We start from the raw sequence: 22,930 nt of genomic DNA, 5'->3' as shown, positions 1-22,930 counted from the left end.
AAGAGCGTCTGCTAAATGACTAAAATGTAAATGTAATTTAGGCCTACATCCTGGTGTTCAGTACATCAGTAAATGAGCCATGGAGGGTAATTATTTAGGGTTTTAACTCATTGGTTTCTTTGTAGGCTACACTTTCTTGACAATTCCTTGTAGGCTACACTTTCTTGACACACAACTTTCTAACCTGTTGCACCTGAATCATTATTTCTGCCATAGAAAAGACCAGAGGCGTCATTCCCATAGGGGGCACGGGGGTACGTGCCCCCTCAGATTTGTCCTGTAATACTACTAGCCACATAGCAATTTTATGAAGTTGTCTTTAGCTAGCCCAGATAGGATCCCAATGTCCCACCCTCATAACTAGCTACCAAGAAGCCATTTCAGACTATCAATCAAGTTAGAGTAGCTAGCTTGTCTAACTAGCTTAGCTGGCATGCCTGCTGGCAAGGTTAGTAGACTTTAGAAAAGCAAGCAATAACTAAATGTACTGAATAAGACTCACATTCCTTTCAATCTTTTACACAGATTTTAGCAGAGATGCAGAGAAGCATATTTTGTTTCTTAAAAAAAAAAAAGAACCCTTTGAAGAACCTTTTGGGTTCCATGTAGAACCCTTTCTACAGAGGGTTCTACATGGAGCCCAAAATGGTTCTACCTGGAACCGAATCAAAAAGGGTTCTCCTATGGGGACAGCCGAAGAACCCTTTTGGAACCATTTTTTCTAAGAGTGTAGATTGCAGGAAAAAGCTTTTTCAGGTGTTTGAAAAATGCAATTGTCTCCAATTTATGGACTGGGCATTGCACTCCTCCGGATCAGCCCCCAGCCATCTTCATGTACTTGTGCCCCCTCAGATTTTGTTTCAGGTGTTTGAAACATACAATAGTCTCCAATTTATGGGCATAGCACCTTTCCAGACCAGCCATCCTGACATACTTTGTGCCCCCTCATATTTTGGGGTTGCATGACACCCCTGGAAAAGACCTCATAAAGAATCTGCTGAATGCACCACATAATGATTGATTATCTCGAATTATGCGTCCTCACATCAGAGAGTGCGTGCGATAGAGAGATACCATATCTCACCACGGATTGTTTTCCTTTGATAAAACTCTTCTGCCCCGAAACAGCGTATCGGCAGCAGTGGCAGGTCATGAGCGATTGGTTGGAACTGCGCGCGGCAGCCCCGGAATCCCTTGCCTTGGAAGCCTTGAGAGGATGTCAGTAACTCAATTAAGTGCTTGTGTCACTCGGTTTTAACATCAACCGACATCAAGGTTTTCCATTTGTCTGCCCGCCTATTCAGGGGATAGTGACACATGCACCTATTTTTAAACTGTATAAGGACCAATTGTTTTAATTGTCAAAATTGTTTTAATTGTCAAAATTGTTTCAATTGTTATAGACCTACACATTATTGTTATTTTAAAATGTTATATTCCCATTTCACCACAATTACACATTTTGTTTCCATAATTAATATTTGGCAACATGTGGCCAGAAGATGATCATGCAGATCTCATATGTTCATGTGAAGGGGGTGTTATATTGCTCTGTCCCTGACCCAGTTAAGTAGCTTAATTATAAGACCACTGACTCTAATAACAGAACCCTTATAATAACTATAATAACTGGTAGATGTAGACCACCAGACCACTAGACAACGTAGGATTCTTAATGTATTTTTTATTTCGTAGACATTGTCGCCCCCTTGTGGATTTGGCAGATGTAGGCAAACTATCTGTATTTTCACTAATGTAAATCATTATCAAACATAAACTGCTATCCGTTCATTTATTTCCAAGATATATAGGCTATTTATCCGTTAACATAGCCTACATTTCAGGTCTTTAGATAAGTTATTTTTATGATTGTGAAAGCAGATTTGAAATAGCATGATATGCGTACTGTCTCTTTAAAAACTGGTTCCAAATTTGGCAGGAAGTTGAATTTGTATTACAGGAAATGAATATGAGGACACATTGTCGTGGAGCTGGATTTGATACATTGTATTGAGCACACTGTCTGTAACCACAACTCGCTTTGATAAAGGTAATCTAGTTCGACTGTATTGTGATACTTTGTATCTTTACGCCAACCTCGTTGTAAACAATGTTGCATATTTTTTCTGCAGTTAAGTTACTTCCAACTGACTGATAGCGTAGACATGGCCCGGTGTGGTGTGCTTACCTCACAAGTGTCTAAAGAAAACTACTAAAACCAATGTTACTTACTTGTTTAATTTGTAAAGGTAGGCTAATGTGTAAGGTATTTGCTATAACATGTCATTTGCGTGTCATCTTAAACTCATTTCTAGGTTATGTGCACTCACTAAAAGCTTAAGAAGGCTTTCTCACAAACGCAGCTGGACTCATGAAGGATTTATGAATTCACGTAGGCTACAACACCTTCGCCTGATGTAATTATTGGCTACCCATAGTCTTTAAGTAGGCAATTCCATTCTGGTACTCCGTTCATGCTGTAAATACGGCTGTTTTACATTTGCATCCCCCTTCTATGCACCGCAGTGGTTATTGTGTAAACAACCCTCCATGCTGCATTTCTCACAGTCCTTTTTTTAAACCCACATCAGCTGGAAGAGTCAGGATTCCAGCCCACCACCTGCGCATAAGGACGGGCTAGAGGCCATGGTGAGCTTCTGAAATGCAATTATATATTATGTGTTGTAATTTTGCAGATTGACTGTAGTTTATGCTGATATATTGTTTCAGTCTTAATTTAGACATTGCCAAAATCATACATACTAGCTTCTCTGAGAATGCAAACCAAACCATAATGGGAATCAAATGTGCTGATACTAGTATCACAGTTGGTTAACTATGACATGCAATACTAAAGCAATTGTACACGAGAGGGCGTGCTAAACAACTTTTTTAGCATGGCTGTGCTGCGTTCATAGGTTCGAGGCGGAGCCGAGTACCGTAGATCAGCACAAATCACAATGCTTGTTTTGACCAACCCGTTGTAGAATCTTATTCTAAATTTATGTATACCTTCAATTTCTCAGTCTACAGTGGTGGATCTCAAGACAAAGGAGGAGAAGGATGCAGAGCTTGACAGACGGATCGAGGCTCTGCGCAAGAAGAATGAAGCTCTGGTCCGGAGGTACCAGGTGAGCTCCCACAGGATCAGATTTATAGTCCTGTTGTAGCAGCAGCATCATATGTGTGGCTCAGTTGGTAGAGCATGGCACTTGCAATGTCAGGATTGTGGGTTCGATTCCCAATGAGGCCACCCATACGAAAATGTATGCACGCACTATAAGTTTGCTTCGGATAAAAGTGTCTGCTAGATAGTATACACTATTGTATTATATTATTATGATTTAATCTTTATATTCACTTAAAGGGGTGCCTTTTTTTTTCTCTGTAAATAGTTTAAATTAAAAGAAATGTATAGATATGAATATATCCTCTAGTGCATTGCCTGTAAATGTTTTTTGCACTGGGTTACTAGTTATTGGAGGTGTGTGTGTACATGTCTTTGATTCAAGAAGAGGTTGTGAAGGATAAACAAACCCCACTGAGTTCTCCTGAGAGTACTTGCCACCTGTCTCAGTTTCATCCTCGGAGAAATTCAGAAATCCCCATGTTTATGGCTTCTATTACATCTTCCTGTGGTAGTCACACTTCATCCCTCTTCATAAGCATTGAAAAGTTATCCTGTCCCGCTTTTCACTGCTGGGTTTGTACACAATGCTAACTGGTGCTATTAGGATTCAGGATTCAGCTGTTGTCTGTGTTGCCTCATGGTATCAGGCGTATTTTATTTGTTCCTCTGTGTTGTTGTAGATGTTGGTTGTATACTTGTGCATCAAAATGACCCAAATTGACATGCCCCCATGCTATAAAGCAGTGTCTTGCGGGAAGGCAAGCTTGTGACTGGAATACCACAAACACCAGTCTTTACTTTGAGCCCCATGTTAAATTGGACTCTTTAGGCACTGTCTATGGATACATTTATGATCTGATGCTTTCACTCTTCAGCCCCAGGGATGCCATCCGTTTAGCTATAGTTTGTCTGAAACATTGTCCCTGCATTAAGAAGTAGTGGATCTGGTTGTATTGCTCACTGCCAGTTTCCTCACAAAGAAAGTCTGAGATTGTTGGTCTCTAATGGGTTAGGAACAAGCCTAGCGGTTAAGAGCGTTGGGCCAGTAACCAAAAGGTCGCTGGTTCGAATCCTCGAGCCGACTAGGTGAAAAACTCTGTGCCCTTGTGCAAGGCACTTAATCCTAATTACTCCTGTAAGTCGCTCTGGATAAGAGCGTCTGCTAAATGACTAAAATGTAAATGTAAAATTATTAGCTTATGTCAAACAGCTAAATCGCATAGCCACGTTGCAAAATAGCTTTCTGACTGTCCGGGTATTCAAATCATGGTCATCGGTCACTTTTCTGTTGAATCTCCCAGAATTCATGCTTGATTTATCAGGTTAGTGAGACACTGATGAGCCTTTGTCAGCCTATCATCAGCCAACATTTGTTTTGTTATCTTTCTACAGGAAATAGAAGAGGACAAAAAGAAGGCGGAACAGGAGGGGATTGCCGTGAAGACGCACCCACCCAGGAAGAGCCGCCCTCACGATGGCCCGCCAGAGGGAGACAGACGGAGGACAGAGAAAGAGAACTTCACTGTCACTGTAGACCTCTCCAAACCTGCAGGGGTGAGACCAGGATGAGGGCTCTGTCTCAGCACATACTGTAGTACCAGGCTATATCAGACCAAGCTAACTATGAGATATGGACTAGTTACTATCTGAACCAATAAGAACACACATTTTCCATTTGAAAACAATTTATTCCGTTTGTGCCAACTGAACAAACATGATTTAAGAAGACCAAAAACTAGACAATGTGCACTCTCAAACACTTGGCTTGGAGATAACCCCCTGAGCTCTGAAAGATGGCCTTTACCAGAACAAGTCTCATAGACTTTGACAGGCACCCATCTATTTGCCCGCTCACATCCAAATTACCTGTCAGTCAAACCATTCATATTCCCCTGCTGTGGCAGCTGGATGAGATTAGGGATGCCTAATGGAGGACGTCGAAATGAGGTGGACCTGAGAGGGCCATATATCTTACAGCAGCTGGGTGAAATTATGCTAGCTGAGTCTGGTACACCTCACACAGAACAGGAAAGTGATGACGTACACCATGAACAGAGAGATGTTTTGGTTCCAACTTTATACCCCTGCTTCAGCTTGATGATAATACATCTACTGTATATTCAGATGGGTAAAAGTTGTATAATTCCATTCTACATAGATAGAGGTGAATGCAAATCCCTGGCTATGGGTGCGTCCCAAATGGCACCCTATTCACTACTTTTGACCAGAGCCTATGGGGGAATAGGGTTCCATTTGGGTAGCGCCCTGTATTTCCACCTGAAGGGGATGCTCTCAAGCCATTGCTGCTCTTGAAGGTAGTTACAGTACGTGCCACTTCCTTTCAGACAGTGTGTTTTTTTAAACAGCCTCCTGTGGACTGGAGAGACAGGCTGGAGTGCATTTTAATCAAAGCCTGTTGAGATCTTTTCGGTTCTCAAATGGCCCCTACAGCTGTGATCCACCCCACGCTTCACACTGTAAAGGTCACTCATTCAGACAAGAAGGGACTTGTTGAGGGTGCTGTGGTATTGCCCTAAATGTACTGGTCTGATAGGGTTATTATATGGATACGTTTTAGAGTTAAAAGCTCAGACACCTAAGTCTTCTGACACCTTATATTATATCTGTGACGTTGGTTTTCAGAGACATCTCTGTTGTGTGCATGTGTCTGGGAATTTGGAGTGACAGCATAGCACTGTACAGTGAGGGAATTAAGTATTTGATCCCCTGCTGATTTTGTACGTTTGCCCACTGACAAAGACATGATCAGTCTATATCATTTTAATGGTAGGTTTATTTGAACAGTGAGAGACAGAATAACAACAAAATCCAGAAAAACGCATGTCAAAAATGTTATAAATTGATTTGCATTTTAATGAGGGAAATAAGTATTTGACCCCTCTGCAAAACATGACTTAGTACTTGGTGGCAAAACCCTTGTTGGCAATCACAGAGGTCAGAAGTTTCTTGTAGTTGGCCACCAGGTTTGCACACATCTCAGGAGGGATTTTGTCCCACTCCTCTTTGCAGATCTTCTCCAAGTCATTTCCTCCACAGATTTTCTATGGGATTAAGGTCTGGAGACTGGCTAGGCCACTCCAGGACCTTAATGTGCTTCTTCTTGAGCACCTCCTTTGTTGCCTTGGCTGTGTGTTTTGGGTCATTGTCATGCTGGAATACCCATCCACGACCCATTTTCAATGCCCTGGCTGAGGGAAGGAGGTTCTCACCCAAGATTTGACGGGACATGGCCCCGTCCATCGTCCCTTTGATGCGGTGAAGTTGTCCTGTCCCCTTAGCAGAAAAACACTCCCAAAGCATATTGTTTCCACCTCCATGTTTGACGGTGGGGATGGTGTTCTTGGGGTCATAGGCAGCATTCCTCCTCCTCTAAACACGGCGAGTTGAGTTGATGCCAAAGAGCTCGACACTTTCACCCAGTTCTCCTCTGAATCATTCAGATGTTCATTGGCAAACTTCAGACGGGCCTGTATATGTGCTTTCTTGAGCAGGGGGACCTTGTGGGCGCTGCAGGATTTCAGTCCTTCACGGCGTAGTGTGTTACCAATTGTTTCCTTGGTGACTATGGTCCCAGCTGCCTTGAGATCATTGACAAGATCCTCCCGTGTAGTTCTGGGCTGATTCCTCACCGTTCTCATGATCAGTGCAACTCCACGAGGTGAGATCTTGCATGGAGCCCCAGGCCGAGGGAGGTTGACAGTTATTTTGTGTTTCTTCCATTTGCGAATAATCGCACCAACTGTTGTCACCTTCTCACCAAGCTGCTTGGCGATGGTCTTGTAGCCCATTCCAGCCTTGTGTAGGTCTACAATCTTGTCCCTGACATCCTTGGAGAGCTCTTTGGTCTTGGCCATGGTGGAGAGTTTGGAATCTGATTGATTGATTGCTTCTGTGGACAGGTGTCTTTTATACAGGTAACAAGCTGAGATTCGGAGCACTCCCTTTAAGAGTGTGCTCCTAATCTCAGCTCGTTACCTGTATAAAAGACACCTGGGAGCCAGAAATCTTTCTGATTGAGAGGGGGTCAAATACTTATTTCCCTCATTAAAATGCAAATCAATTTATAACATTTTTGACATGTTTTTCTGGATTTTTTTGTTGTTATTCTGTCTCTCACTGTTCAAATAAACCTACCATTAAAATTATAGACTGATCATGTCTTTGTCAGTGGGCAAATGTACAAAATCAGCAGGGGATCAAATACTTTTTTCCCTCACTGTATGTATGCCAGGGATTTTCCGGTATTTTAGTGGGTCAAAGTGGGTCTAATCAAAACGGATGTTCTCCCTGCAGGAGAAACGGGTGATCAATGACTGGAAACAAGGGCCACCCCGAGGAAGGAGGGACTCTGAGGAGGGAGACAGCCCCAGACCCCAAGGTGAAAGCCCCCCGCGGATGTCCGGGCGGCTCAGCAGGGGTGGACAGAGAGGGGGAGGACAACGGCAGGAGAGGAGAGAGCAACGCCCTGACAGACCCCTAGCAGACCCACGCCAGGCCCATGACAGACCACCACGAGAGGAGAGACCACCACGAGAGGAGAGGGGTCCAAGAGAGGAGAGGGGTCCAAGAGAGGAGAGGGGTCCAAGAGAGGAGAGGGGTCCAGGCATGGAGGGGCCAGGAGAGGGCCCCGGCCGCAGTGAACGTGCCCCACGTGGAGGAAGGAGAGGAAGAGGAGGACGAGGAGGACGAGAAAGAGAAGAAGGAGGAGGACCACAGGGTGGTGACAGGAAGTCTAAGGTCTGTGAGCAAAACCATATCAGCTAATAACTAGTGAGGCAATGTTGCTGCAGATGTGCCAGGTTGTATAGTTTCAATAGGCTCACAGGTTTACCAGTGGTATAGTCTCCGTAATGATGGTTAGACCTTTAGGTTGTACAGTATATCTTAATGATGATGTTGGTTACTTTGCAATGACATGAGTAATGGGAAGATGAGTCGTGGTCAAAATATTTGAGAATGCCACAAATACTGATTTTCACAAAGTCTGCTGCCTCAGTTTTGATGATGGCAATTTGCATATACTCCAGAATGTCATGAAGAGTGATCAGATGAATTGCAATTAATTGCAAAGTCCCTCTTTGCCATGAAAATGAACTTAATCCCAAAAAAACATTTCCACTGCATTTCAGCCCTGCCACAAAAGGACTAGCTGCCATCTTGTCAGTGATTCTCTCGTTAACACCGGTGAGAGTGTTGACGAGGACAAGGCTGGAGATCACTCTGTCATGCTGATTGAGTTAGAATAACAGACTGGAAGCTTTAAAAGGAGGGTGGTGCTTGAAATCATTGTTCTTCCTCTGTTAACCATGGTTACCTGCAAGGAAACACGTGCCGTCATCATTGCTTTGCACAAAAAGGGCTTCACAGGCAAGGATATTGCTGCTAGTAAGATTGCACCTAAATCAACCATTTATCGGATCATCAAGAACTTCAAGGAGAGAGGTTCAATTGTTGTAAAGAAGGATTCAGGGCGCCCAAGAAAGTCCAGCAAGCGCCAGGACCGTCTCCTTAAGTTGATTCAGCTGCGGGATCGGGGCACCACCAGTGCAGAGCTTGCTCAGGAATGGCAGCAGGCAGGTGTGAGTGCATCTGCACGCACAGTGAGGCGAAGACTTTTGGAGGATGGCCTGGTGTCAAGAAGGGCAGCAAAGAAGCCACTTCTCTCCAGGAATAACATCAGGGACAGACTGATATTCTGCAAAAGATACAGGGATTGGACTGCTGAGGACTGGGGTAAAGTCATTTTGATGAATCCCCTTTCCGATTGTTTAGGGCATCCGGAAAACACCTTGTCCGGAGAAGACAAGGTGAGCGCTACCATCAGTCCTGTGTCATGCCAACAGTAAAGCATCCTGAGACCATTCATGTGTGGGGTTGCTTCTCAGCCAAGGGAGTGGGCTCACTCACAATTTGCCTAAGAACACAGCCATAAATAAAGAATGGTACCAACACATCCTCCGAGAGCAACTTCTCCCAATCATCCAAGAACAGTTTGGTGACGACCCATGCCTTTTCCAGCATGATGGAGCACCTTGACATAAGGCAAAAGTGATAACTAAGTGGCTCGGGGAACAAAACATCGACATTTTGGGTTCATGGCCAGGAAACTCCCCAGACCTTAATCCCATTGAGAACTTGTGGTCGATCCTCAAGAGGCGGGTGGACAAACAAAAACCCACAAATTCTGACAAACTCCAAGCATTGATTATGTAAGAATGGGCTGCCATCAGTCAGGATGTGGCCCAGAAGTTAATTGACCGCATGCCAGGGCGGATTGCAGAGGTCTTGAAAAAGAAGGGTCAACACTGCAAATATTGACTCTTTGCATAAACTTAATGTAATTGTCAATAAAAGCCTTTGACACTTATGGAATGCTTGTAATTATACTTCAGTATACCATAGTAACATCTGACAAAAATATCTCATAACACTGAAGCAGTGAACTTTGAGAAGACCAATACTTGTGTCATTCTCAACTTTTGACCACGACTGTACATACTATAGTAATTGGAGAAAAAGACTGAACAAGATTTAGAAAGAACATATGGGTGTGAAATTTAGCGAATTGGAATGGCCTACTCTATTTTCTATGTTCTTTCTAAAATGTTGTGCCTCTGTTGTGCCTCTCTGTAGGAGTGGGAGGAGAAAAGGAGGCAGAACATTGAGAAGATGAACGAGGAGATGGAGAAGATTGCAGAGTATGAAAGAGGACAAATGGTATGTACAGGAAGCCATTTTGTGAAAATCGGATTACAATCAGATTATTTGATGACAGTTTAGCATTGAAGACCTGACATAAAAAAATAAAAAATGGAATAATTTTTTTTTATTGTAAAGTGGTTAACCCACTGGCTATAGGGTGAATGCACCAATTTGTAAGTCGCTCTGGATAAGAGCGTCTGCTAAATGACGTAAATGTAAAATGTACATAGATAGTGTAAGGATGCTGTCTTTGGAATCCCTCTGCAGCCTGCCGAGGGAGACAAGCCCATCCGTAACTTCCTGGATGACCCGCGGCGCTCCGGCCCAGTCCCGGACATGGACCGCAAAGAGGGCAGCCGCCGACACGTCCGAAACTGGGGCGGAGTAGACTTTGACAACGTGAAGACGGGATCTGAGCTGGAGAAGGAGTGGACAGTGAGTGCTCTGTTCTGTTTTGTAAACGACATGATCGGTCAAATGTTCTGTGTGGTTTGTCTTCTCCTTTTTGTTGACACGTTTCCTTTATTGAAAATTAGAACAAAGTTCGATATATCTGTTTTATAATGTCTTTCCTTTCTCTCCTCTGTATCATGCTATTAAATCCCTTCTCTCTTACATCCTGCTATCAATCCTGCTACTTTACATTCCTTTTTCCCCCCCCCTCTCTCTCTCCAACAGAGTCGGAGACCAGGAGGCCCTAAGGGCTCCATGGATATGACCATGTCTATGACGGGCCGGGAGCGTGCCGAGTACCTCCGCTGGAAGAAGGAGCGTGAGGAGATTGACGAGGAGCGTCTGGCCAGGCACAGGAACGCCACGGGCCAGTGGAGACGGGAATGGGACGCCCAGAAGACTGACGGCTTGTGAGTGACTGACTGGAGGAGAACCGCTAACACCACTGACACACTGGGATCACATCTCGCTCACTAATACCCTTGGAGACAGCCAGGGTTTTATTAACAAAAACACCACAACAGCAGGCATTCAGTGCACCAAACCAGGCAGTGCACACTGAAGCCCAAGATGACAACACCGCTCCAAAATATCAAATGATTACCGGCTGCCACACTTGATGTTTTAGATGTTGTGTTCCATTTACTGTACATCCTGAGATGCAGCCCAGAAAGGGAGAACCACAGGAACAAGATGCGTGGATTAGAACATATCTAAATGATAGTGGATAAAAATGTATCACATTCAGCATTCAACACATGCTCTTTCTTTAGCCATAAGAGCAAGGAGGCCCATACAGGTACATGTTGGGGAGGCTGGTCAGAGGCTTGGCGTTGGGCAGGGTTTGTGTTTGAGTTTATTTTTATTTTTACAGGGACAGTGCACATTAATCAACTTTTCGGTAAAAGTGGCAGTTTTAGCCAGCCGGCTAATTTTCAACCGCAGTTCCTGGGCAGGTTATTAAAAACAATTACAATAATACAGACAAACAGTGAGCAGTGAGCACATGCAGAGCAACATAGGACAAGCAACATGTGACAGACAGTAATAGCACAAAAAGCAACAAAACAAAATACATAACAGCAACAGTGTTTCCACACCTCACAAGCTACAAACAGATAACATAGAAAGCGGTAATACACAGCTAGGGATTATGTCCACAAGTCTGATTGTCCTTTAGCCATGTCTTTGTTTCTTGTGACGGTGCGATAGGTGTGGGGGTGGTGGCAGGGAGGGATTGACAGGTCCAGTGGTAATGCGATGTGAAGGTGAGGAGGTCTGACCCTGCGGTGCTTTCACAGGTTTAAGGAGGACCCAGCTGTGGCTGCAGAGGGCATGCTGCCAGACCAGGGAGGCAGCAGGAGAGGCAAGTCACACCCAAACTCCCACCCCCCCCAGACTCTGATGACAAGGCGTTGTTTGTTACCAGTTACACAATCACTGACGGACAAGGACGGCAGACTTTACTCAACCCTTTCTCCCTCTCTATCCCAAACAAACACATTCACCCATTCACAGATAAGTGCATACACACAAACAACACTTCAAACCTTTCCATTAGACGCAGCACACTCTCATTGATGCTTTGTCAGAGCAACACTCTAATTTTTCCAAGCCCCGTTAACATGGTGTATTATCTGTGTATACGGTAGATAGTGTTGTTGTGGTGACCCTGTGTGTAGTGACGTGAGTGACGTCACTCTGTGTGTCCTCCCCACAGCCAGGGGGCGTGGTTCCCGCACACAGCCTCACGGCGGGGCCTCAGGTTAGCCAATGGCATGGGACTGAGTTGGTGTGCGTTACGTGTGGCTCATCCCCCCAGCATTCTGCTGTGTGTTAAGTTGTGTCCCAAATGGCATCCCATTCCCAATAACACACTACTTTTGACCTGGACCCCAAGTACTGCACTAAATAGGTAATAGGGGTGCCATTTGGAACTGAACCCTATTCTAGACGTCAGGTCTGACTTCCACAGACAATCTTGGAATGCTGTCACTGGGGTTGCTCAAGCACAACCTAGACTGGAACTACTAGTATGTTTGTTGTCAGAATATACAGGTAAAAGTCAGTAAATTAGAATATTTTGAAAAACTTGATTTATTTCAGTAATTGCATTCAAAAGGTGTAACTTGTACATTATATTTATTCATTGCACACAGACTGATGCATTCAAATGTTTATTTCATTTAATTTTGATGATTTGAAGTGGCAACAAATGAAAATCCAAAATTCCGTGTGTCACAAAATTAGAATATTGTGTAAGGGTTACATTTTGAAGACACCTGGTGCCACAAACTAATCAGCTGATTAACTCAAAACACCTGCAAAGGGCTTTAAATGGTCTCTCAGTCCAGTTCTGAAGCCTACACAAACATGGGGAAGACTTCAGATTTGACAGCTGTCCAAAAGGCGACCATCGACACATTGCACAAGGAGGGAAAGACACAAAGGTTATTGCAGAAGAGGCTGGCTGTTCTCAGAGCTCTGTGTCCAAACACATTAATAGAGAGGCAAAGGGAAGGAAAAAACTGTGGTCAGAAAAAGTGTACAAGCGATAGGGATCACCGCGCCTAGTCAAGATTGTGAAAAAAACCCATTCAAAAATGTGGGGGAGATTCACAAGGAGTGGACAGCTGCTGGAGTCAGGGCTTCAAGATCCACCACCAAGAGACGCTTGAAAGACATGGGTTTCAACTGCCGCATACCTCGTGTCAAGCCACTGTTGACCAAGAAACAGCGCAGCGTCTCACCTGGGCTAAGGAAAAAAAAGAGCTGGACTGCTGCTGAGTGGTCTAAAGTCATGTTTTCTGACGAAAGCAAATTTTGCATTTCCTTTGGAAATCGAGGTCCCAGAGTCTGGAGGAAGACAGGAGAGGCACAGGATCCACGTTGCCTGAAGTCTAGTGTAAAGTTTCCACCATCAGTGATGGTTTGGGGTGCCATGTCATCTGCTGGTGTCGGTCCACTCTGTTTCCTGAGATCCAGGGTCAACGCAGCCGTCTACCAGCAAGTTTTAGAGCACTTCATGCTTCCTGCTGCTGACCTGCTCTATGGAGATGGAGATTTCAGGTTCCAACAGGACTTGGCGCCTGCACACAGCGCAAAATCTACCCGTGCCTGGTTTACGGACCATGGTATTTCTGTTCTAAATTGGCCAGCCAACACCCCCTGACCTTAGCCCCATAGAAAATCTGTGGGGTATTGTGAAAAGGAAGATGCAGAATGCCAGACCCAACAACGCAGAAGAGTTGAAGGCCACTATCAGAGCAACCTGGGCTCTCATAACACCTGAGCAGTGCCAGAAACTCATCGACTCCATGCCACGCCGCATTAATGCAGTAATTGAGGCAAAAGGAGCTCCAACCAAGTATTGAGTATTGTACATGCTCATATTTTTCATTTTCATACTTTTCAGTTGGCCAACATTTCTAAAAAATCCCTTTTTTGTATTAGCCTTAAGTAATATTCTAATTTTGTGACACACGGAATTTTGGATTTTCATTTGTTGCCACTTCAAATCATCAAAATTAAATGAAATAAACATTTGAATGCATCAGTCTGTGTGCAATGAATAAATATAATGTACAAGTTACACCTTTTGAATGCAATTACTGAAATAAATCAAGTTTTTCAAAATATTCTAATTTACTGACTTTTACCTGTATGCCTTGCCCCTCAGATGCTCAACCGAGGATGAAATTAGCTTCCCTCATTGAATGCACTTGCTTTGGCTGTGTGTCTGTGTGTGTTCGTCTAAGCTGCTATGTGTTGCAGTCTTTCTCCATCCCTTCCTCAAAACCCAGCGGCACTTTACAAGCTATCCAACAAAGTGATGAATAGACAAATGTGTGTCCCATAATGGCACCCTATTCCCTAAATAGTGCACTACTTTTGGCTAAAGCCCTATGGGTCCTGGTCAAAGTAGTTCACTATAAAGGGAATATGATGCCATTTCAGAGCGGCACTGCTGTGTCAGTACTGGGGCTGTCATTCATTTATTTTCAAGGTCTTGAAACCTGTTCTTCCATGCCAACCCCTCTAATCTGAACTCTCTTCCTCCCTCGTCCTTCACTTCCACAGACGAGGTGAAGGGGCCTCCCAAGGCGCCCACGTTCGGAGACTTCCTGGGGCAGGGTAGAGGACCCAGGGAGGGGGGCAGTGGAGAGCGGGGGAGGGGACGAGGACAGAGACACAACTACAGGTACAGCCCCTCTTCTAACGCTTTGACTAGATCTGTTGTTTTCGTTCCTCACCATTCCAATGACTGGATCTCTTTGACAGCATGCACGATAACCGCTGGGAGGAGGAGGAGGAGAAGGAGGAGGAGGAGGAGGAGAAACACAAGAAGGAGGAGAAGACTCAGAAGGAGGATCGGAAGACCAAAGCTCCCTCATCACAAAAGGTATGTCGTCTCCTACCACCATAAACTGGGATCTGTGTTTTAACACATGTATGCCAGTGTTGTTTTTTTAACATGATCTCTTTCCATGATCCACATTAAGAGGTGACTTGTCTGCTTCTTTTCCTCTTAGATGGAGGAGAAGAGTGGTGACGCAGAGGAAGATGAGGATGAGTGGGAGGATGCCAGCGATGGAGAGGACGAAGATACGGACGGGGAGGACGACTCTGAGGGAGACGACTCGGAGGAGAAAGACGGACAGTCCCCGAAGAAGGCACCTCGCCCAGAAACCACAGCAGGGAAGTCCGCTGCCACCTCACCCCCTCCCTCCACTCCCCCCTCCGCAGCCAGTCCCAAAGAGCAGCGCACCCCGAGGCCCAAAGTCTACATCCCCTCCCCACAGGAGGCTCAGGACTCCCCCGATGGCCCCAAGCCCCTCAGCCCTTTCTCTCCCCTGGACGGCCACCAGGCGGTCACAGACTGGGGGGAGGAGATGGAGATGCAGTCCCCCCGGAGCAGTATGGGGGAGAGCCCGCTGAAACCCACAAGCGCTGAGGGGAGCCCTGCACAGGTTAAGGTCAACTCCAGCCCCAGCCCAACCCCCAGTCCCAGCAAGCCAGCAGAGCCAGAGAAGGAGAGGGACACACGGACAGGTACAGATATTTATTTACTGGTTTGACCGTTGTATTATATTGCAAGATCATACCGTACATTTGACATGCTGTTGAATGTGCTACCATTTAAATTCAGGATAAACCAGCAAAGTTGAATCGAATGATATGTGTCTGTTGATGCTCAGCATTCTGTCAGTTGTCTGTTCTGGGTTTTCTTCATCCGCACTAAACCCCCCCCATCATTCTCTCTATAACTCTCAGTTGTGGTCACTAATGCTCCACCAGAGGAGACTCTGATCCAGGAAAAAACTCCTGTATCATCGTCACCATTAGAGCCTGTCTCTACCCCCACTGACCCCCCAGAGAAAGAGGAGACCACCACCACTCCACCAGCCCAGGAGACACCTGCTACCCCCACAGAGGGTAACTATCCCACTGCAAAGCAGCCGTTTTTTTATCTTAATATCAAATAATTCTGGGTAACAAGTAAGTACCTTACTGTAATTGTTTTCAAATAAAATGGTAAAACATCAACTAAAATAGCAATTTCTCAAACAAGAATTTAGCTAGGACCGTCTTGGAGTGGTCTGAGTGGGGAGGGGAAAACTGAAAACTAGCTGTTATTGGCAGAAAGGTTTAGAACTTTCTTTCTTATTTACCGCCTGGTGATGTCATTAGGAAGGCCAAAACTCCTTCCCACCAAAACAGGTTGAAATTTCAGGTGGTCATTTCAAACAGCTCTTACACTAAAAGGACATTATCATCATTTTCACAATTTCACAGTATTATTCCAACCTCATAGTGTGGAAATATAAAACACAGGAATATCACGTTTTCAACTGCACTGTGCCTTTTAATGCTAAAATGGAGACTAGAAGATTCCATAGGGCTGAATTACACACAGAATCAAAATGCAGGCAAAGCAGCATTGTTGCTTATGGTCATCTGACGTTTTATTTTTATGACCACCTGAAGGCTGTGGTAAAAATCAAATGATGTGTCTGACTCATTCTTCCTTCCCTGAACCATCTGATCCAGATGAGGAGGACCCTGCCGCCACTCCTGCCCCTGTCCTGGAGTCTGACCAGAGCCTGTCTGAGCCGGCCACTGTCCCAGAGACTGCCCCAGACACCTTGGAGCAGCCATCTTCAGGTGCGGTTCACATCACTGACTTTGAGACGGTGGCTTTCTGTAAGAAGTCTCTGACTCCCGCCGAGCACTAACCACAAAACACAAACCAACGTACCTCCCTCCTTCCCTCTATCTTTCCCTCTTTTATTGATTTTTCTTTGTTTGCCACTCACCCCTCTTCTCTGTGTCCTCTCCATCTGTCTGTCGGAAGTTGGCTGGCTGGCATGACCCCACGAACAACTTCTACTGGGCACGGGCAAGGCTTGTCTGTCACTCACTGCATTCTTTGGCCAATGGGAGCCCTTTTTTTCTCCAAATCCTCTGTGAAACTCCTCCGCCTTTCCGTTTCCTCCTGGGGAACTGAATGTACTAACCTCCGCCCCCTTCACGATGGCTACCACACCTCACTGTGTGAAACCCTGCCGTTTTACCCTTTGAACACTTTCCTTTGGGTTTGCCTTCTCGTTTCCTTGTTTTGTGGGTTAATGCATTTACTACTGCCCACCCTGTCCCAAATCTCGAATGAGCAAAATCACATATATTTTCTGTTTTTCATGGGTTTGTTAATCGCATGGCTGACATATGGATGAAGAGTGGCTTGAGAAGGATGAGAATCAAATTTGCTCTTCCATTCATTTCTCCTCATCATGCTGTCTGCCTCTTAAATTGATGTCTGTTTGGCTAAGACTTCACTACGCCTGAAATGTAATAACGCTAACCAGAACCAGACACCCATTGGATGATAACAGAACATGTTTAAACAGTGCATTACTCAATTGAAACCACCAAAAAAACATGTTAGAATTTTTTTTTTTTTTGCCCTGTTTATGTATTTTGTCTCAATGTCATCAAAATGCATAATTTAACCTTTCCCATAGTCTCCACTTTGACATCCCTAGAAAGGTTGAATAGCACCTCTCTGTAAAGCCCTTCAATGACAAACACAAACGATGCCTGTGTTTCTCACTTAAAGTTAGAATACTTAGTTGCCACATCCATTGTTGGACGTATAAGTTAATGATGTATACCCATTTGATTCTTGAAGACTATAACTTAGAAATGCCTCATGAGGCGGCGCACAATTGGCCCAGCGTCGTCTGAGTTAGGGGAGGGTTTGGCGGGCCGGGATGTCATTGTCCCATCACGCTCTAGCGACTCCTGTGGCGGGCCGGGCGCATGCACGCTGACACGGTCGCCAGTTGTATGGTGTTTCCTCCGACACATTGGTGCGGCTGGCTTCCAGGTTAAGCGAGCAGTGTGTCAAGAAGCAGTGCGGCTTGGCAGGGTCGTGTTTTGGAGGACGCGTGGCTCTCGACCTTCGCCTCTCCCGAGTCTGTACGGGAGTTGCAGCGATGGGACAAGACTGTAACTAACAATTGGATCTCACGAAATTGGGGAGAAAAAAGGGGTAAAAAGTACTAAACACCCCCCCTCCCCCACCTTTTGAGCTTAGTTCAACTGTATGAGAGAACCCAAAATATAAGTTTGTAAACAATGTAAACAAACACAATAGCCTCAAAAGATGGTTAAAACTATCATCTTGATATCATGGATGGTCAGTCTGCATCCCATAGATCTGTCTATGAATTTGAGAGTGGTTAGATTTCTCCAGGCCCATCCCTTAGCGTTATACCAAAACAGAAGCGGGGTGGACACTTCGTTATTTTTTCAATTAAGAAATCTAGCATTAATGGTTTCAGAAACCATTTATTGCTTTCTCATGAGCTTAGTTTAAAAAATAATGTAGCCCATTAGCGCAGTAAATGCACTCTAAATCATGTTTTAATGATGTGTAGGATCATGTGCATTCATTGCACTCCCTTTGTCTCTGAGGGCAGAGTGCTAAGAATTAGCAATGACATGCCTTTTTAGAAGTGGATCATTTATTTCTGACTCAAGCTTTTTATACTCTTTAATACACCAGTAGAGTTTGTAACAGCCCAGATGGTATATTTAGTGATACACAGAACAAATGAATTGAGCATTTCTCTGTTGAGCTACAATGCACTGCACTTTGACAAGGCAGCTTAAATGCCCCAAAAAATGGCCATTATGAAGGTGGGATTGTATGACTAGATTTTTGTAGATGTTTAGTCGTGAGTACTAGAATGTAGAATCCTTCCCCCAACCCTTATGAGTGTTCTGTTGTAAACCGTTAGCTTCAACACAGATTTATGTTTTTTCCCTTAGTTTTGGCTTTTGTAGGTTATTTTGCACCCTTCTGACCCCATGACTTCACATATGATGTGATTGACAGCAGTACCTTGGTATCACAACATGATACCATTATGACTGTTTTTCTTATTGAAGCCCTTGCAGAGAAAACTCCCAGTCTGTAAAAGGCTCTTCTGAGGAGATAAATGTTTCCTTGTTGTCTGGTCCTTGTCATCATTATTAGGCTTCTCCTTACAACCCTTTAAGTGTGTTTCTCTGGTGGTAATCACCACAGCTAATGGCTGGTGTGCATGCTAAACGGCACCCTATTCCCTTCATAATGTGGTCCTCTGTAGCTCAGCTGGTAGAGCACGGCGCTTGTAACGCCAAGGTAGTGGGTTCGATCCCCGGGACCACCCATACACAAAAAAATGTATGCACGCATGACTGTAAGTCGCTTTGGATAAAAGCGTCTGCTAAATGGCTTATTATTATTATTATAATGTACTACTTTTATAGGGCTCTGGTCAGAAGTAGTGCACTATAAAGGGAATAGGGTGTAATTTGGGACTAAACTTGGGTGTCTCTGCTTTGGCTGAATGAAGACAGTCACTGCACCAAATCCCGTTAGTCTAGTGAGGGTGGAGATCGGTGAAGTACTGGAAGAAGAGGCCCAATTAACGTTGAAAGGCTTTTATGAGGAGATTAGCCACAGTCTGACCGACAAATGATGGTGTGGATGTAATGGAAACCCTTTTGAACTCTGAGCCTGATTGATTAAAACCGCCTCTCTTCGAGTTCTTTGATGTTTTTGAGGCTAGGGAGACTAATATTGGTCCATGAGAGGACTGTTACCCAATCCCGCATTGAATAGGCAATCAAATGAGCATTGCAGAAAAGGCCTGTTTGGCTGATGGAAACATACTGTCAATGGTGAGTAGCTTGGGTTACATTAATCTATGCATATTCCATATATCGTAGTACTATAATATCATGTATGAGCTTTATATACCTATTTGGACGACCATTGGTAGTTATTTTTCTGCTGAGAGCTAATACCAGACCGAGACCATGCCATACCATGCTGTCCCATGCATGTGGTGCTGTGTTAGCAGTGTTGGAGACAGACAGCAGATTAAGCCAGCTTGCAGCACAGTGACCCCCCCCACTCCCTCTGTTCTCTATCAACAGGCTGAGAGCTGCTCTGGGAAACTGACTTTTCAGTGCTAGTGGTTCACAGATGATGGGATGAGGAGGGGAGAAAATAATGACAAGAAGGAAGGAAACCGGGCCTCGCGCACCATGACTGGAGCAGCCATCACAGACAACCTGGAGGCCTCCAAACCTCTCCCTCTCCTCAACAATCAGACCACGTATGTTCTGTACTGTTTGACTTGCATAGAATAGTGATACTGCCGTTCATCTGAGCCACTAGGGTAAATGGCTTGGGTTTTATGGCAGCCAATTAGGATGTTACTGTGATGTCAAGTCAACAAATCCCCAACTTGTTTTTACGTTTTGTGTTATTGATTTGTGTATGATTAACAAATGAAACTATTACATTTCGCGAAAACTCACAAATATGAAATTCTCTCACCTCACTTGTTCAACCTTAGCATTTAAAAAAACAAAAACTCCACCTCTTCTTTTGGAAGGTCAAAGAGACTCTTATGCCCTTTCAACATGGCTAAAAATTACATATTTGGCACGCTAACAGTTGAAAGAGCATTCTCCTCCCTGAATGTAGGCAGCTTATTGACGACAGCTTATCCACACTTGTTTTAATTGCCCTTACTTTAAAGATTCCCAAGACCCAAACACCCAAAACTGTCCTCCCCTGTTAGCCTGTAAAAACTGAATTAATGATTGTGAATGTTATTGGACACTGTTTGTGTCCCAAATGTCACTATCTCTATACAGTGCACTACTTTTGAGTCCTAAGGGCAATGGTCAATATTAGTGCACAATAGAGGCAATAGGGTGCCATTTGTGACACAAACCCTCTTTGTGTAGTTTGTATGGATATGGTTTGGCCCCCTTTATCCTTAACTCAATACTTTTTAGTTGTATTTTGTCATGAAACTAATTATGTGAACAAATTTAAGCCATGGCATTGAAAAATGTACATTCTGTTTCCTGATAATCATGTAACAAAGTTGGTTTACATTTGTGACCCCAAGAGGAGTATAGTTAAAATGTTATTAGTTTCTTTTTAAGTGAGGTACATTGTACTTAACCAAGCACAGGCATCATGTGACCCTGACAATGTTTGTTAATAACCATGACCATCCAAAGCTTTCCTTTTGCTTCTCATTTGCGATAGATCGCTTGTGGCCTTTCTAGTTTTAATCAAGGGGCATCAGAACATGTACCTCAACAGACCACGATTTTGTTTAGATTTTTAAGTCTTGTTGGCTTTTTTTAGCGTACTCTTGGTCATGAACTCAAAATCTGGCTCACCTATAATGAACAGGAGCACAGATATTAAACTATGCTTAAATTGTATTTCTCAAAAAGGAATGAAGAGGTGAAATGAATGGATCATGTCAATAACTCTAGGAAATGCAATATGTAGTTTATAATTTAATATTTTTAATTGCAACTAAAAATTCCAATGTTTTGTGTGGAAAAAAGGCATCAATTTTTGTTCTTTGTGATTTGCATTCTATATCCTCATTCTTTTCCGTTTCTGATGACTTAGTGATTGTATTATAAGCATCGAATTTTCCTAAACTTCTATAATATCTTCGTTTGAATATAAAACTGCATTATTTGGGTTTATTTTTGGAATGGAGTGTAACTGGCCTATCTAAACTAGCATGATCCTAAATTCTAGACTTTTCCTGTTTATCCGTTGATTACCATTCATTCGTTTTTATCCCAAGATATTGACCCTTTAATCAATCAATCAGGAGATTACATTTGATAGCTTTTTCTTTAAGTATAAAATTATGATTTGGCAGGAAACTCATTGGTTCATGCGCAACTGTCAAATGTACAACATGAAATGTATTCTGTTTATTTTGCTTCTTAGTTTTCATATCAAATAAATGTATGGTGGTCCGGTCTCAATAATGTTTCTCGTGATTTACAATAAGTGCAACCTCAAACAGTTGACTGATGTATTGTGCGTGTAGGGATTATAATTATGTTTTTGCCTGTCGCACAAAGTGAATGCAGTGCCCTGGCTTTTTAGTTTATGGTTTTGTCTATGGTTTCGACCGTGAATGCTCCAGGGAGAATATTGTTTGTGATGCTTTTAAAGCTATTTCCCCAACACGACACCAGAAATATGAAAATAAAATGAATACCCCCCGCCCTGCAGGTTTGTATGTTCATCCCTTGGTAAATAAATCTAACTTCATTTTAGATCTACAACCCTCGCGGACAACATTTTGATAGACGTCTGTGCGATAATCATAGGCAAATGCACCTATCATATTTCTGGGACGTAGGCGAACTGCTAACTGTGAAACTATAATCCAATCAATGTGCTTTTGTAGCGTTTGACCCGCCCCATTTGATTCCTTTAAATTGCAAGCTGTTATGCATAGCTGGTGCGCTCCAGACGCCCTGTCCAGTTCTTAGAGAGGGTTAATTAAAGCATCGTCCCACGAGGAGCAGTGACAGCGGTTTCCACAATACCCACCTGACTTGAAGGGGAAAGAGATAATTTGGAGGCTTTGGACACTGACAAATGAACAGACTACATTCATTTCCAGAACAAGGATATAACAATTGCAGGATGAAAGCCAACACACAAGTTACCACCGTGAAGCAGAACGGGGACAAGAACAGGAGGCCGAGCTATCCAGGCGACCAGCGGGTGAAACATGCCAACATAACCACAAAGATTTGGGTGAAAGTGGCGATGACGCTTGCTTATTTCCTATGCGTGTCAATAGCTGCCTTTATTCTGACAATCTACTATGTTTTCTTTTGGAGTCCAGATCCTGTCAATAGCCCGGCATCGGACAATGTCACCATCCCGGCAGTAGCCAACAACACAACGTGCCAGCCAAGGTTATGACTGCTTTAGATCGGTAGGCCATTCTCCGCGGTGATATCCCGCGCAATGGTTGATACTTTTTAGATGCGCTTTAGGACACCTGGAGAGAACACCGGCACACGCAGCAATGGTCCGCGACAGAGGGAACAGCAAGACATTATTTGAAGAAGGATATTGGGATTTTTGTGCAGTCTGCTGAACTATTCAGGTTAGCCTACCGAGGAATCAAAGTATAGAGTTTGACAGCCTAAAAACGTGATAGCCTGTAGCTTTTCGCTTGCGGAGGGGGGTATATTTAATCAATTAACCCATCCACT

The 22,930-nt window shown here is 44.0% G+C and overlaps 1 protein-coding gene across 3 annotated transcripts; it reads left to right on the top strand.

Annotated features, from left to right (window-relative positions):
• The first annotated feature begins 1,961 nt into the window (after window positions 1-1,961).
• ccdc9 (coiled-coil domain containing 9) lies at window positions 1,962-21,676 on the top strand. Of its 3 annotated transcripts, XM_041877652.2 has the most exons (17): window positions 1,983-2,050; window positions 2,316-2,417; window positions 2,592-2,649; window positions 3,027-3,131; window positions 4,523-4,684; window positions 7,445-7,888; window positions 9,785-9,868; window positions 10,121-10,288; window positions 10,532-10,716; window positions 11,608-11,672; window positions 12,027-12,071; window positions 14,387-14,507; window positions 14,588-14,708; window positions 14,839-15,358; window positions 15,581-15,742; window positions 16,358-16,471; window positions 19,796-21,676. In XM_041877652.2, the coding sequence occupies exons 2-17, from the start codon at window positions 2,383-2,385 to the stop codon at window positions 19,798-19,800; spliced, it is 2,394 nt and encodes a 797-aa protein (XP_041733586.2). In that variant the 5' UTR covers window positions 1,983-2,050; window positions 2,316-2,382; the 3' UTR covers window positions 19,801-21,676. The 3 variants fall into 3 exon arrangements, with proteins under 3 accessions (XP_041733588.2, XP_041733586.2, XP_041733587.2); XM_041877654.2 differs by lacking the exon at window positions 2,316-2,417 and having other exon boundaries at window positions 1,962-2,050; XM_041877653.2 differs by lacking the exon at window positions 12,027-12,071.
• The last annotated feature ends 1,254 nt before the right edge of the window (window positions 21,677-22,930 follow it).

Source organism: Coregonus clupeaformis, chromosome 6, assembly GCF_020615455.1.
Source record: "Coregonus clupeaformis isolate EN_2021a chromosome 6, ASM2061545v1, whole genome shotgun sequence".
In the NCBI taxonomy this organism is placed as follows: Eukaryota; Metazoa; Chordata; class Actinopteri; order Salmoniformes; family Salmonidae; genus Coregonus; species Coregonus clupeaformis.
Note: the sequence above shows the minus strand (reverse complement) of the source record. Positions and strands in the feature narration are given on the sequence as shown.

Coding starts and splice junctions, on each gene's coding strand:
- ccdc9 (XM_041877652.2), top strand. CDS start 2,383: ATGAATTCACGTAGGCTACAACACCTTCGCCTGAT. Junction 4,685..7,444: donor ACCTCTCCAAACCTGCAGGG/GTGAGACCAGGA, acceptor TTCTCCCTGCAG/GAGAAACGGGTGATCAATGA. Junction 9,869..10,120: donor AGTATGAAAGAGGACAAATG/GTATGTACAGGA, acceptor ATCCCTCTGCAG/CCTGCCGAGGGAGACAAGCC.